Source organism: Thunnus albacares, chromosome 20 (assembly GCF_914725855.1).
Source record: "Thunnus albacares chromosome 20, fThuAlb1.1, whole genome shotgun sequence".
Classification (NCBI taxonomy): Eukaryota; Metazoa; Chordata; class Actinopteri; order Scombriformes; family Scombridae; genus Thunnus; species Thunnus albacares.
Genome location: NC_058125.1, coordinates 8,803,045 through 8,819,035, shown reverse-complemented (window position 1 = coordinate 8,819,035; position 15,991 = coordinate 8,803,045). Strand labels below are relative to the sequence as shown.

The window sequence follows — 15,991 nt, the reverse complement described above, 5'->3', positions numbered from 1 at the left end:
TCCGCGCGGCCACCTCAGAAACAGGTTGACGATGACACCTTATCAAACTGTAACACGGTATAAAAAGATATGGGAAATTAAAACAAGGTCAGAAGATAAAGCTTATGAAATATGTTCCTTATCTGTGTGTACATGTAATTACAGTTTGTTGACTGTTATTTTCACAAGAGCAGCACAGTGTTGTATATGTATAGAGTGACTTTGTGTCTGGAATATAGGTCAGTCATCATCTGCTCTGCTGATGTTGTAAACTGGCTCCAGGCTTTATTGATGCTACGGTGGCTGGCTACTGTCATATGGGGCCAACTGCCACATTTCACAGTTGAATAAACGAGTACGCTGTGTGCTACCAAACACCACAAGGTTTTAAGTTATTTTTAGACCAATAATCGACCGAGACTAAAGTGTTTAACAACATAAAACAACGTCTATCCAGGGCATGACCTTTGAACTCAACTTTAATATCACAATTTGTATGTACATGCTTAGAAATATTCATGTGTATACTGCGATTTCATTTGATCCAAGAAATAGAAATGTGTTGTGCTCTGATGAATTTCATCTTCAACAAAATATGAACTTCTAAAATAAGTATGTGAAAATTTCAAATTATTAAAATTACTTGTTTGTATATAATAAGATACAAACAGAAAATGCTTCTGTGTAATGTTCTAAACAATGTATGTTGTTATTTAATTTGTAGGACATGTTATTTTAACAATGGATCAAATGACTGTGTATAGTGACAGTTGTCGCTTGTAGGCTTGTAGCCACAAAGAATTATCGCCCCGACTGCAGTTCATCTCAGCTCTACAGGCCATATTAGCATCTTTCAGATCATTGTTTTGGTTCTGATAAACCTACTGTACACTACCTGGCCATCACAAAGCAGCAGACAGACAGAAGTTAGTGGCTTGCTAGTAGAGGATTTAGCAGCTTAAGAGACAGATATTTCCACTAAGGAGTTTATGGAGGCCAAACAGGACTAAAAGAAGAGTGAATATTGGACTTTTTTCAGGTGGAGAGAAACAAGACTCCACTCTGTCTGCTCAATGCGTTTGCCATATAAACACAAAATTATAATATACTTCCGCTACTGCCTCTAAGTCACCAACAAATGTATTAATGGTGCTTTAAGGATTTTCTACAGCACTGAATATTATGAATACATAAATTAAAAAATGTTTAGGAGAAAACATTGTTTGTTATAATGCGATGCTCAGAAACTCAGCTAATCTGCTTCATCAGGACTGTGTGGTGTTGAGGCATCATAGGCAGACAGCTTCATGATTGCCATCACAGTTATTAAAATATTGCTAAACCCTGATTGGTGCATGGGAATATGTGACTCCACCTTTTCTGGTGAGCAGTGACAAGAGCACAAATCAAACCACAAATATTATAGAAATCCCTCATTTGAAATAACTAAATGTGCATTCATGTAGGACAAGGGGAGTACTGTTTTTTGTTTTTTTTATAGTACAGTCATAAAAAAACACTTGAGATTTTCAGAAAGAAACATAATAATTAGAGAAAAAGTCAGCCAGTTTTTGGAGGGAAAAAGTGTGTGATATTTTAAGGGAAAAAAAATCATAATGGAATGGTAAAATCGCGAGGGACGAAATGTCATATGTTACTGTTGCTTATAATAAGAAGCTAATTAAGAAAAACATTTTCAGGGCCTTTAAATTTGAACCTTTGGGAATGTAGAGAAAAGCATGAACTATATCCTATAAGCAAACTTTCGAGTGGAAGTGAATCCTTGCAGGAAATTCTGGTTTACAATTATTAAACTACAGTCCAAAGTTTTAATGAATACAATTAAAATAATTAGTTATAATAGGAAACAACAAGCCTGTTAAATGACAGACTGTGACCAACTGTGCTGAAAATACTGTATAAGAGGAGAGGAATGTATTAATAATATTAGGATGGAATAATAACCCTGCTTAGCCAGAATTAAAAAGTCATATACTATTCTTTCCCATGAAACCAGAATAAGAGGCAAATCATGGCTTTGCTGAGTTGTTTTCCTGGCAACTTCCTTAAATTCCAGCTACTGTCCATTGTCCTAGATGTGTTTCAGGCTGGCAATATTTGCATATTTTATAGTCTTATGGGCACTCATTTGTTTGTGCATGCTGTTTACATCATATTAGAGGAACTATCAACCATATTCAATGCCAGTACTGCCCAGAGGAGCCATATGATGAAAACATATCACTCGGAAGAGTCTTTGACTCAACTTCACTTTGTTTTATTTTTCAGGAAAAATTAATACCGATTTTTCTAAGGAATCCTTGAAATTCTTTCGATAGTGATTTTGTGTTTCTCACACATAGCTTTATTTGCATGAAAACATTAAAAAAGAAGCTTCGAATTGCCCCTGATGAATGCCAGGCTGGTTTCAGATGTGGTTACCTTCTGGTTGTGAGCTGTTCTAAGCTGGTTTAGGTTCACGGTTTACATCGCCAGATTTGAGGATCCAGCGTTTATACTTCTTGATTCAGTAATGGAGAATCAAGACCAGGACTCGCTGCTCCTTGGGTCTATTAGTCAGTCACAGACCACAGATAGTGACACAACTGTCAGTTCAGAGCCAGAACAGGAGCAGAAGGATGGGACTGAACCTAATTCGCAGGCTGAATCCAACGAGGAGACACCAGAGCCAAGGTGCAAAGCCTCACCTCTGGCCCTCATCGAGTTCCGCATAGCGCAGCTTTTAAACAGGCGCTTCCTTCTGCAGAAGACTCAACACCTCATGAAGAAGGCGGAGAACAACAGTGACAGCACTACAGAGGAAAGTAAGTGACAGTGATAATTTAACAGAACGATCATCTGTAAAGTATGGGATCAAATAAGGGTCAATCAAGTTTTGAGCTTGTAAATAATTCCAATGTATGTCATTTCACAGGTTTACAAAGGTTTATTTACAATTACAGACTTTGGAATTATTTGCGAACATGACTTTACAGGCTCAAAATTTTATTCGTCCTCATTTGACTCCATAGCAAGACCTCATTGAGGGTTTTTGTATATAAATACTTAATTTACTGGGAGGTAAAATCTCTTCAAAGCCAGAATTTCCTTTCTAAACAAATCTTGACACACTTTTAGTGACCATATATCAAGTACCCTTTCCCTAAAAGCTCATTTGATTATAAAAAACTATTCCTCAGTCCAGTCAAATGAGCCCATAATTCAGTCTCCAAACTTTTTTGGCTTGAGACCGGTTCACAGATAGGTTCACAATTTTTTAAGTCTGTCTTAAAACAATAGTCATGTGTCCAAATGAACACTAAAACAGGTTTTGCTTGCTATAATTCTTCAAGATAATGTGAGGCGTCAGCTGTCGGAGTTAGTCAAATAAAGTCAAATTTTCCACAGTTAGCCTTTTTTGGTAACATTTCCCCCTTTGTGACAGTGTTTTCCTGTTCAACTGCAGTGGGAGGACTGTAACAAAAAGAGGGAATCTGGCACTAAAAAACTCAGAACAGGAGCAGAAGGATGGGACTGAACCTAATTTGCAGGCTGAATCCAACGAGGATTCAGAGATATTGACTTGATTTGACTAATTTGGACTGAAGCCTCATATTGGTTTCAAATAAACTTTTAAATGAATTTTTGTGCAGAAGGAGGACTGTGGATTTTGTCCCCCATCACTTACACTAAAAGTACATTATGAAGGGATCTCTTAACGATCAGTATGGACAGGAGGAATGATTAAAGTGTGTCATTGTTCATTTGGATGCCTGATTATTGTTTTAGGACAGACATTAAAAATTGTAAACCTATCTTTTAAAATTAATTTCATTGCAACCCCTCGTCCCAGGTTGCTCAATCTCAATTTTTTTACTGGAATAATTCTGATGACGAGTAATGAAGAGGTAAAACGTAACAATATTTTTTATAGAAAATATAGAAAAAAAGCAAAGATTGGAATCCCCTCTCTCTATCATTGATCATTATCAGCTGATTGGAGCTGTATGGCTCTGTATTGTGCCTTTTGTGTGTCTTTTATTTCCCTTTATTTTGATTGTATATTTTTTTTCTTTTTACCAGTGTATGTTTTTTAGTCCTTTTACATCTGTTTCTCTTCTGTTGTCTGTTTTGCTGTTTGTATGACTGCAAAATAAAGATAAATTAAGAATGAATTAATAAAACAAGACTAAGAGTCTACAGCCATGCTAGCAGCCCTTTAGCCTTTGAGCTAAATGCTAACACCAGCATGCTAACATGCCTCCCAGTGACGATGCTAACATGCTGCTGTTTTGCAGATAATGTTTACCATGGTCACCATCCCAATTAAGTGTGTTAGCATGCTAACATTTGCTAACCAGCATTACACACAAAGTAAAGCTGAGGCTTGGCCAGTATTTGGTCATAAACCCAACACAAAATCAGGTTTTGACCTGATGAAAAGTCAGATGATCACCAGTGATTACAAGCCTGAGGAGGACATGAATGTGTGCACCAAATTTCATGGCAATCCATCCAATAGTTGTCAAGACACTTCACACAAAATCACTAATGACAAACTGATGACCATGTCGATAGCGTGGCTAAAAAATCCCGACCTCTGATCTAGGCTTTCTTGTGACCTCCAGGTTTAGAACCACTGCAGTAAAAGAACAAAGATGGCGAGCTTGCTTTTGATCTGTTTCAGCTTTGTAAACCCCTTCTCCTTGTGTGATGTCTTCAGTGACATGCGAGGACAGCGACAAACTGTGTGAGCTTGAGGCTATCCAGAAAGAGCTGGAGGAGCTGATGGTGAAAAAGGAGATGTTACAGAAAAAGGGAAAGGGCACCAGCCTCGAAGGAAATGAAGGCATGTTTCCTCTCAAGGAAAGAGAGTTTAAAATGATCACATTCTATTGACCAGTGTACTGTAGAAGTGCCAAATAATGTTAGTTACAGCATCTTTTGTATTTTAGCCTTTTTAGACAAAGTTTGAGTAATGATTACATGCTCTTTAATGCAACATATCTGATACAGATCAACTGGAAAGTCTCACTTTTTATAAAACTGAGATACCCCAGGGGGGCATCTACATGCTGCCACCGCCCCTGCTAAAACAGGAGGACATTACATTGGAGTCGAGACTAAAACCTAAGCCTGCAGAAGAGAGACCATCAGGTCCGATTATGCCAGGTGGGTTATAACAACTCACACACACGGTACACACACATAACAGCCATCAATTTGAAAACATCTGAATGTCTATTAGGTCAGTAACAGTGTCCTCTGTCTCACAAGTGGATGGTCTCGGTCAGATGTCAGCCATCACCAGGTGTCCATGCTGTGATGAGGTCGTGTCCACGGAAACCTGCAGGAAAGTGGGCGAGACGGTGTGGATGCTTTGCTGCTTGTGCTCCATTATGGGGTACGTCTTCTTGGTTGGTTGTATATTTACCTTGCCAGACTTTAAAGTCTTAAATTAGAGTCTTAAATGATGGTATTAAGCCTTCAGTTATGCCTACATAAGTGGTAAATAAATGGGTTTTTCCACCCTATTATTCAGTGATTTACAGTCAGCAACAAGGAGAAACTGGGCCTTTTACGGAGCTAAATGACACTTTTGTTGTTGCAGAGATTGACTTTTCCCCTTTCAAATCACCTGTCACATCTCTGCTTCTTCTTCTTAACAGGTGTTTCGCAGGTTGCTGTTTAATCCCTTTCTTCATTGACCGTATGAAGGATGTCGAACACCAATGTCCCCATTGCCAGGCACACATACACACATACCAGCCATTCTGACATGGATGTTACTTGTGTCATTTGGACACTGTGATCCATGGCCTTTGTCCTCAAGTGACCATTTCCGGTGGTCATGGCGCTGTTTGGGTCTCGGCATCTGTTGTCGTTATTTTCTCCCCAGCACTACAATCAATGTTGTTGGGTTGTAGCCGTCAGTGATGTGGTCTCTAACTTCATTTTTCACATTTTGCTTTTCATCTGGACAAGAAGTTGTTTTGCTTGTACCGGTCCTGACTGTACACCGGATCTTGGAAAACTGCCTGGACTCACATATGGACAATTTTAGTCAAACATCTGTGGAAATGTCGTTGTCAAAACTCACTGTGAAATTCAGCTGTGGGAAATCATACTGTACCTCATTGTCCTACAGCTCAGCCTCAGTTTGCCTACCTGAATACCTGTATGTGTCAGATAATTATAACTTATTAGAATCGAATCCATATTGTTGCTCAAATTAGGTTACAGCATCAAGATATGTTTGTCAACAATGTGATGACCTTTGTGACCATTTTTCTTGGGTATTAGGAAAATATATTTGGAGGTATCCGTTATCTTAAAGTAAAATGGAAATGCATTGCTGACCATATGCAAACGCAGGCATATAACCTGGCAAGTCTAACAAAGGACCGTTTTCACACAGCGTCAACCACAACACTATTCAAATGTAGCTGCTTGCTCGATTCTTCTGTGCTCTCACCAGTTATTTGAGGCAACATTGTCACTGCTTTTACTGTGTATATGTGATGTATTACTTTTGAAATCAACATCTCCTGAAGTGTTCACAGTACACCAAATTTTATTGACACATAAAGGCATACAGTACTTATATACATCTTTTTGAGTATTTACAAAATAGAGAGCCCATGGATGTTAAACATGTATAAAAATATGCATTACATCTATATAAATATGTACACAATGTGCAAAACATATGGCATACAAAGGACAAGAGGCATGGCGTGGGTGGTGGAGATGGAGAGGAGGCTCAGTCATATTGAAAGATGTAAATCAACTGATGGGGGTGGAGAAGCTCGGTGCTTGACCTGTGCTTACACTAATGTCCTCCGTTCTGAAATGAAGCTTCTCCACTGAAAAATGTACAATGTTCACATGACGATAAGCAGAAGCAGAAGGACTGAAGTCGACATGAGGAAGCCGGAGCCAACATCTGTCAGCTGACAAGAATATTAAAAAGGAACCTTTTAGGGGTTCTTCAGATTGATGGTGCTTCCACAAACCTCTAACATGTGAAAAAACCCCTCAGATATGAAGTGCTTTTAAACTTATAAACAATTGTATTACTCTGTAGTAAAGGCTCTTAATAAAATCAAGGCAGGATATGACATACAGTACAGTATATCAAGGGAAAGCAGCCATTATTGCTATTAGCTGTCCCGGTCTGACCAATGGTAAGTGGCGTCATGTGAAAGTAAACCACATACATGCGTAGATTTACTGCAGCCAAGAGGTTTGTGTATGTCTGATATGAAAAATAAAATGAAAAAACAAGAAAACTGCAAACCAAAGATATACACATGAAACCTTCTTTTACAGATTTGTACATAAGCATAACAACATGATTAAATGTTTTTATCTTTACTTTCACCTTCAAAACAAGTGATAAATACAAAAATGTAAGAAAATAACAAAAAAAAACAAACAAAAAAAAAGTGATAATATGTTCCACTGCCATTTTGGCAACAAAATATCAAATTTAACAGCCTTATAGCTGACAGACTGAAGACAAAAAAACCCACTATTAACATGTCAAATCTTCTAGGATACACATGAATCAACTAGTGACTGTTCATCCTACACACAGGATTTAACACTTGCAATATGGAAAAGAAAAGGAATAGAAGTAGACCTGCAAGCAGGTATGCCCGGGTCCAAGCACCCTGATGAAAGTAAGAACCAAAGATGCACCAATCAGAGACAACCTTAAACATGTGATTTAACACAAGTTTGTTTGTGCTCCTTGGTGCAGCAACGCGGGGAAAAAAAAAAAAAGTCTGTGCAGTATTTGGCGCAACTCTTTCAGGTGGTCAAACATATTGAATTTTTAGGTTTATACATCCAATGATAAATGTATAACTGCAGCAGTAAGAGCATCACACTTCTCTGATAGACAGTACTGACATAAAAGGGCTCTCGATCATTTTGCTCAGGTCACCACATTATTGCTGATGGGAACAGCAAATCAGCATTTATACAGGCAGAAAATACATTTCTTGAAAATGCACGATAACAGCCTCATTTATCTTTTTCGTTTGTTAGAAATGACCCTGAAGTACCAACAGTTGCCGTTGAAAATGTGCCACAACAGAAGAGAGGCAGCGCCCTCTAGTGCCCATGGACGTCCTTAACAGAACAAGTGGTTAAAAGATTTCACTGAACATGACTGAATTAAAAAAAAAAGGACAATTAAAGAAGCTATTTTGTTTCAAAGTGCCATACAGTAATACTGTATCAGTCCCTTACAGGATCTTAACAGAAGATTTGAGAATTTGAGAATACTGAGATACAAACTCAGTAACTCCATTTTAGGCTTAAGAAGAAACAGCTAGTGGGAGATGTTGCAGACTAGTAAAAATAAACATCTACAAAATTTATGACAGCTTTAAAAGGAGCTGAGCCCTCTTCAATGCGAATCACACCTCAAAAGGGTGTCTGTGCGTTTTTGACTGTAGAACACCAATTGAACAACACAGATAAAACAGTAAAACAGTCATCAGAAGCCTTTTTGAAGAGTAAAGTTTGGAATACGTCCACTGGATAGCAAATGATTTCATTTCATAGATATTAACAAATTTCTTCAGACATCTTGAGATCGACGGATGAGAGAAAAGACCTCAAAACAGCTCGAGATATAACATGGAATACAATCATGCACACGGAGACACACACATGTACATGCAAAAGACAGGAAGACAAATCCACACGTACACACACACACATACACACACACACACAAAACGGACATGCTTGCTTGCTCCCATTGTCTCATACACACCCACACAGTCAGGGAAACTAACTCTGCCACAGGCCACAGTTAGACTATTTCACCAGCCAGGTATTACTTTAGAATATTGTGATTCCTCTAAATGATGGTCGGTCACTTGATAAAAGGGCTAGATGAGTAGACTAACGAATCAGCTACTTTAACTAGCATTCATTCATTAGTTAGTGCTGCAGTAATTTCCCACCCTGACACACACACAGACAAAGTGCAGGGATACTGTTGGACAGTTAGATATAAAGCTCACCTTCTCCACAGACATCTTTATTCCTCGATATAATTTGCAGCACACACGCAGTCCATATCTACAGTATGGATGTGTATGTGCATGTCTCATAAACTGCTATTTGTTCCCTTTCCACTGTTGTATGTCAGTTTACTATCAGAAGAAAAAAAGCTGCCAACGTTGTAAGTAAAGTCCTATTTTTCGATCTTTGCAAAATACATTCAGAATAAGAGACTTGGACAACAACTGCAGTATTTCTAGAGCAACTGGCCACAATCATATTGATCACTTCCTCGGATATGCAAAGTTCACATTTCCTTGTTTTGAGGTGAATGTGGCGCATCGTCGGATCTTTCCACCTCTCTAGTGCATAGCTCTCGCGTAGCTGGACGAGCGTCCTCCGCTCGTCGTCCGACTTGAGTCCAGTCTTTGTTCTTTAGAGTCATTGGTTCATCAGCTAGACCGCAGGGGTCGTGATAAGTCAGAGTAAAACAGTCACATCTGATAGAACGCATCAGATTAGTCAGCAAACATGCCATCTACAGTATGTGGTAGACTGGACCAGTGTGAAAAAGAAGCTTGACCTTCCCTTAGTGAGAAATCCCTTTAAAAGTCAGTGACTGACTGAGCACATCTGGCTTCAGATGGTAAAGGGAACTGACGGATTTGACTGTCCGGCACCTCAGACAGCCTGAAGCAATTTCTCAAAGCACTTTAAGCTTGTTAAGTGGTCGGCAGCTGAGGCTGCACAGATATGTCCCAGGAACAGTTTAAAGCTGATCTGAAGCCGCATCTTCTCTGAAATCTAATCTACTTTTTTAATTGTTTTTTTTTTTTTAATTCAGATGCTTAATCTGTTGTCTGAACTTTACATTTACACAGTTAATGTGCTGTGATGATCAGTGGAACAAAGGTTGTCACACCCTGAAGTATTCAGAAACCTTTTACATATTTAGTTACTGTGCTTACGCAGTATTCACTGATAACAACCCAGCCAAACTTCTGGCAGAAATAATCAGGCAATGTCAGCTATCAATACTATTCAGGCTCTCTAGTCCTAGAGAAACTTGAGTTGTATTAGCGTGGTTTAAACAGTATGTACAAACAGTCCATGACACCAGTATTCATTTGGCTCTGTCTCCTCGTCTCTAAATCTTTAAAATTCATGACTTCAGTCACTGAACTGTCTAAACTGTTTAAAATCCCTTTATCACAAATACTACAGGTGATCTCAGTCACCTTTGTCATGATTTTATTCTTTTAACGCTGTGCAAACTCCTGCTTGTAGTTCACCTTGTATCAGTGCACTGTCTTTACAGTGTCTCTTACTGTAGTATAGTGGGAATATTACAGATGGTATGGATGTGTTGTTCAGAGTGATATGGCACAGAAATGCCATTTTTTTTTCCCTTTCTGCTTCTCTTCATCCATCCATCTTTCACTCTTGGCTCGGCTGCTCTGCCAACCTTCCCCCATCTTTCTTACCCTTCCATCCGTCAGTCCCAGTGCAGCTGAAGGTCGTGTGAATCCAGGAAGTCCGTCGGGATCCCGAGTGGTGTGAGAGCCCCGCCGGGACCCGGGGGCATGGTGAGATCCAGCCACTCCATATTGTCCAGGGCCGGGTCAGACAGGCCCATGTTGAGCGAGGAGGGGGGAGAGGAGGAATCGCAGAAGGACAGGTCTGATGTGTCCATGGGTGAGTACGGCTGCTGGTCCATAAGCTGCGCCTGGAGCTCCTCCATCAGACCCTGGGTGCGCGGGTCTGATGCTGATGGTGTGTTGGCCAGCGTCCCCTCCAGAAACGCCTCCAGCTGGTTGTCTGTGGCCAGGGAGGAGAGGCTGGGCAGGCTGGGGTCCACGACGGGGCTCAATGTAGGCGGAGGGGCGATCTGGATCTGTGGAGGGTTTCTGGAGAGGGCAGTGCTGACCGGCAGGGTGGTGATGTTGGCCGTGACTGGGAGGGCTTTAGTGAGAGACATTGGAGGGTCCTGATGGATAAATGGAGTGATTTCTGGAGTGGGGTAAAAGGGACAGGAGATTACCATTAAGGCTCAAACAATGAGGGCTCTTCTGAAGACTGGTACTGTCAGTTATGGCTCTAAAACTCAGAAATTGATACTAAACCACCTTACATACAAAATATAGGTCTATTTTGAGACGTTACAGCAGTTTCTTCAGTATTTTCCAAAGACTGAAGTTTTGTAAATCTGCTCATACTAAACAGAAAGCTGTGCTGTACGGTCATTATAAGCGCCTCCTTACCTCCACTCTCTATGAGAATGTCAAACAAGTCATCCATTTGCTGGCTGGTTGCCGTGGGAACCTGAAAAGACAGTTTATCAGGTTAAGAGACTTGAAAAACTGAAAATATTCTCAAGGACGCAGCAGGGAACTGCAGTAAAAATGCCTGTCTGTGTCTAACCTGTGAAATGTTGTTGACGTGCAGGTTGCGGCTCTGTTTGACGGCCTCCTCATAGCGGGGAGGCTCTTTTGTCTTGGGGGGCTGAGTAACGAGGGAGGTGGGCTGGAGGATGAAGGTCGGCTGGGACGGCGAGGGAGACTGACAGATGGAGAAACACGAGCAGTTTTAAGGACAAACCTTAAGTCAGGGAAAATGAAATTATCTCAAAAAGCATTGAGTAAGAAGGATGGACTGAACCAGTGACAGTTCAGCTCTGATACCTTATTGAGGGGTCCATTAGAGATGTGGTGGTTGGGTGATGCTCGGGGAGAGACCCTGTTCTCTGGGGAACTTTTCAGGAAACACTGGGGACTCAGTTCAGGTCTTGTCTGGTTCTCCAAACCAGTAGTGTTATTGCATACTGCCAGTGTCTGTTAGGATGTGATTAGAGAGTGACCATCAGACATCAGTCCATGGATCACAGGCTTAACATGATTACAACACAACAGCCAAAAAAACAGATATATGCTGCATGCTGGTTGTGGAAAAAGTACCACTTCTCACACACACTCCACAGGCCATCACTGCTATCATTACAATAAACATTATAAGAGTTCAAGATCATTTTAGACTCTTCAGGAACAGAGAGAACAAAAATCACACGACCACCGCAAACAGGGCCTTGTTACATCACACTTGTATCAGAGAGGTGTTGCGCTGGTTTTAAATACGGGATGCATCTCTCCATCTGCCACAGTATTTAAAAACACAGCTATAGACTCATAACACATAATACATTGAACCAAAAAAACAATGAAAAAGCAGTAAGACCACCACTTGTATTCTGTAACTCCTTCATCCTGGTCTCTGTTTCATCCTCTCATGCTTTGAAACAGAGAACCATTTTCGATATGATTGATTCGTTCCTTCCTCAAAAAACTGACAGTGTAAAAAAAAAAAAACCTGTCACTGAAAAAAAGACAGACATGAAGAAAAAAATCTAAAGATGGACAGAAAAACACATCATAATGCAAAAAATATCAAAATAAAATGAGATAATAAGATTGTAAGACTGTAATGTTTTAATGCCTGTGTTTTATTTTTCAGTGCCAATACAAGTGTTTCAATGCCAGTGTTTCCTTTTTCAGTTCAGGCTTTGTTTTCAATGCCAAATTTGATTTTCAATTTAACTGTCACTGTTCTGGCTCCATATAACTGCCAGAGAAAATTATTTTGACTGTTTCCATGAGCCTGTCAGTAGAGTGTGTATGTGACTATAATGTAATGTATCTTCAAAAAGTATTTTTCTAAAAACAGGTGTTGGAAAAGGTCTTATAAACAGGGTTGCCTTATATTCGAGCCGATACGGTAATCTAAAGAAAAGAAAAGAAAGAAAAGCAACTAGTAATATGGCATGACTGACCTGTAGCAACGGGTTATGGTTGGCCAACTGCTGGCTGAGTGCTGTCTCCATCTTAGTGCTCTGCAGCTGAGGAACGGAGGCCTGGACCAGGCCTGGATTTGAGACCGTGGCCTGGAGAACAGGCTGAGATAAGAAGAAAAACAAAAGAAGCCTGAGTCTGCAGACTAGACTACTTTTGTAGTCTGTTTTGTCATTAAACTAAGTTGAATGTGTTACCTGCTAAAACAGGTTAACATACAATGACACAACAGTATCTTCTGCCACTCTACTTAACTCCAGTCGTACCTTCAGGCTGACAGTGGTGCTTGGCAGCTGGATTGCAGTAGCGTTGTTAGGTAGTGAGACTGGGAGGAGGATCTGAGTTCCAGCCTGGCCAGTTGTGGTCAGTAGAGTCTGAGGTTGACCCAGCACCTGGGACACCCCGCCATGATGGCTGATGAAGAACTGCTGCAGGCTGGGGGCAGTGGGTTGGGCCTGCTGCTGGAGTTTGGGACTTCTCTGGGACTGGGAGAGAAGCTGTGGGCTGGTGGCTACTTGGGGCTGAGCCTGGGGCTGGATCTGGGTGATGAGTTGGGTTTGGGTCTGGAGCTGGAGTGGCTTGCCGGAAGAAACGGTCACATCCTCTAACTTCACCACTGTTGGCAGGGGGGCTGTGAGAGCCTGGGAGCCCAGGAGAGAGTTTGGGATGGCAGCTGTAGTGGAGGAACAGTTTGACAGAACCGCACCCTCCATTTTTACTATGTTTGAGTTCAAGACAGTTGAAACTGGGTTCATGGCTGTTACAGATGTGAGTTTGGAGGTTACAGAGGCAGAATCAGTGCTGCAGCTGCTCTGGCCTCTCTTCTCCACCTCCAACTGCATCTTCAGCTCCTCCACCAACTTCTGCTCCTGCTCAAGCTTCCTCATCAACTCCTCAATCTGCCGCTCCTTCTCGTGGAGCCTCCTGTCCTTCTCCGGTAGGGGAAAAGACATGAGAGGAGAGGACTGTGGCCCTGCTGAGCCAGAGCTCACAAGCTGTGGTTCAGATGGAGCTTCAGACATGCCAACATCCTGCTGGAGGGTGAAGGGATCAGTGGGAATGGGTGAGACTGGAGGTGTGGAGCTCACACTCTCTGGAGCCCCCTGGTGGGCTGGGAGGACTATGGCAGGGCCAGTAGCGGTGGTGATTTCCATTGGGATAGAGGTGAGGGTGGTAGTGGTGGCAGGTGGGGGAATAGTGGTAGGAGCAGAGGTGCTGGGAGTGTCCTGGAAGGGCTTCAGTCTCTCTATCAGGTCAGTCTTTGTTCCTGACACGGGGAGGCCACGCAGCTTCAGCTCCAGTTTTAGCTCAGCCACCTGGACAGACCATATAATCAGTTTTAGAGTAGTGCTGGAGGAGGAATGCAGCTGATTTTAGGTGTTAGTGTTACAATTCTCATAAAAAAATATTCTGCCTTTGTTTTCTTGATTGCTCAGCAAGCACTTATAACAACAAGGGAGCTTCTTTTGAATTTTTGCATTTTCCTCTTTTTTGGATCCAATGCAACTTCAAGAAAAAGAGTTTTAATTTTAGGTCACGATAAACAAATGGTAACAAGGTTTAGATTCTACAGCCATGCTAGCTGCTCTGAACTCAAGCACAGCGGTGCTTTGAGCTAAAAACTTGCGTCAGCATGCTAACATGCTCACAATGGCAATGCTAACATGCTGATGTTTACCATATACCAAGTTTAGCATGTCAACACTTGCTAATTAGCACTAAACACAAAGTGCAGCTGAGGCTAATGGGACGGCCGATTATTTTAGCAGCTACTTGGTCATAAAGCAAAGTAGAGCTGCAACAATTATTAGATTTATCAATTAGTTGATCAACAGAAAATTAATCAGCAACTATTTTGATTATGGACATTTAAATCATTTTTCGAGCATAAATGGCAAAAATTTTTCTGTTTTCAGCTTCTCAAATGTTACAATTTAATGCTTTTTTTGGTCATACATGACAGTAAATTGAATATCTTTGGGTTTTGAACCGCTGGTCAGACAAAACAAGACATCTGAAGGTGTCACCTTTAACTCTGGGACATTATAACTCCTTTTTCACTTTTTTCTGACATTTAAACGATTCACTGAGGAAATAATCAGCAGATTAATCGATAATGAAAATAATTGTTAGTTGCAACCCTAAACTAAAGTAGTGGACAATTTGAAATTTTGACCTGATGATGGCTCTAGCTGAAAAGTCAGAGGATCACCAAAGTTACTACAATTCATCCTGGGGGGGACATAGATGTCTGTACCAAATTTCATAGCAATCCATCTTATAGTTGTAGAGATATCCAAGTCTGACTCAATGTGGTAGACTGCCATCCCTTGACCCACGCTGCAAGCTAAAAATATAGCAATAATAAAAGTGTCTGCAGGTTATTATAGCTGTATGAAATTTACTAAACGACCAAACAAAATCTTGTTGGATCTTATTTCAGTGGAAACATTCTTGTACTGGCTGTGTAATATCTTGATACAGTTCAGTTTTAACAGCTGAGCAGGCTTTATAAGACCAAAGGCACCCCCTCCCCTCTCCCTCCCTCTTAGTCTATGATTGTTACTATGATTTGTGGGCATGTTTTTGAGCAGTTCTTTTAGCCTGTGTTTGTTGGTACGGATGGCTTCCAAATACCTTCATGTCCTCCAGGTTCGCAGGCAAGACTCCTAGCTTGCGGTTTGACAGGGAGTTGTTTGGTCGAGCCGGAGCCGAAGGCAGAGGGGGTGGTGGAGGAGCAGTGGGCAAAGACACCACGATGGAGGTTGGCAGGCTGCCGGCACTGCTGCTCTGACCCTCTGCCACAGGTCTACAGAGAGAAAACACAATAAAAAGAGGTAACTGTTATCTGAGGAAATAGCGTAATTTATAGTATTTCCTTACCACACGAATAAGAAACAGACAAAATGAGAGGAAGAAGAGGTGGACAAAAGAATATTATTGTAGAGATAATTGGACAGAAAGCAAGGAGGAAGGAGAGAAGCAAGGAGAGAGGAAATGTGTTCCCAATAGGAACAGACCATCCATCCTGTGCCCTGCGCCTCACTAACAAAGCCAGTCAACCAAACGACAGTTCACGGGCACAGTTCAAAGGGAGCTCGGCCATGCGGCCGCTGAGAGGACATTTATGAAAACAGCAGCTGGTG

The 15,991-nt window shown here is 41.1% G+C and overlaps 1 protein-coding gene and 1 long non-coding RNA gene across 3 annotated transcripts in view; one reads left to right on the top strand and one right to left on the bottom strand.

Moving 5' to 3' along the window:
* The first annotated feature begins 4,974 nt into the window (after positions 1 to 4,974).
* On the top strand, positions 4,975 to 7,753 carry LOC122971059. Its single transcript, XR_006399397.1, has 3 exons — positions 4,975 to 5,151; positions 5,257 to 5,383; positions 5,649 to 7,753. It is a non-coding gene; the product is annotated as an uncharacterized LOC122971059 (long non-coding RNA).
* The window catches only part of mrtfba (myocardin related transcription factor Ba), a 28,826-nt gene continuing 19,370 nt past the window's right edge, over positions 6,536 to 15,991 (bottom strand). For both annotated transcript variants that reach the window (XM_044337502.1, XM_044337503.1), the window contains exons 11-17: positions 15,483 to 15,654; positions 13,112 to 14,161; positions 12,827 to 12,949; positions 11,685 to 11,834; positions 11,425 to 11,562; positions 11,265 to 11,325; positions 6,536 to 11,013 (exon numbers count right to left, since the gene is read on the bottom strand). In XM_044337502.1, coding sequence (XP_044193437.1) covers positions 10,499 to 11,013; positions 11,265 to 11,325; positions 11,425 to 11,562; positions 11,685 to 11,834; positions 12,827 to 12,949; positions 13,112 to 14,161; positions 15,483 to 15,654 — 2,209 coding nt within the window. In that variant the 3' untranslated portion in view covers positions 6,536 to 10,498. The remainder of the gene's footprint in view (positions 11,014 to 11,264; positions 11,326 to 11,424; positions 11,563 to 11,684; positions 11,835 to 12,826; positions 12,950 to 13,111; positions 14,162 to 15,482; positions 15,655 to 15,991) is intronic.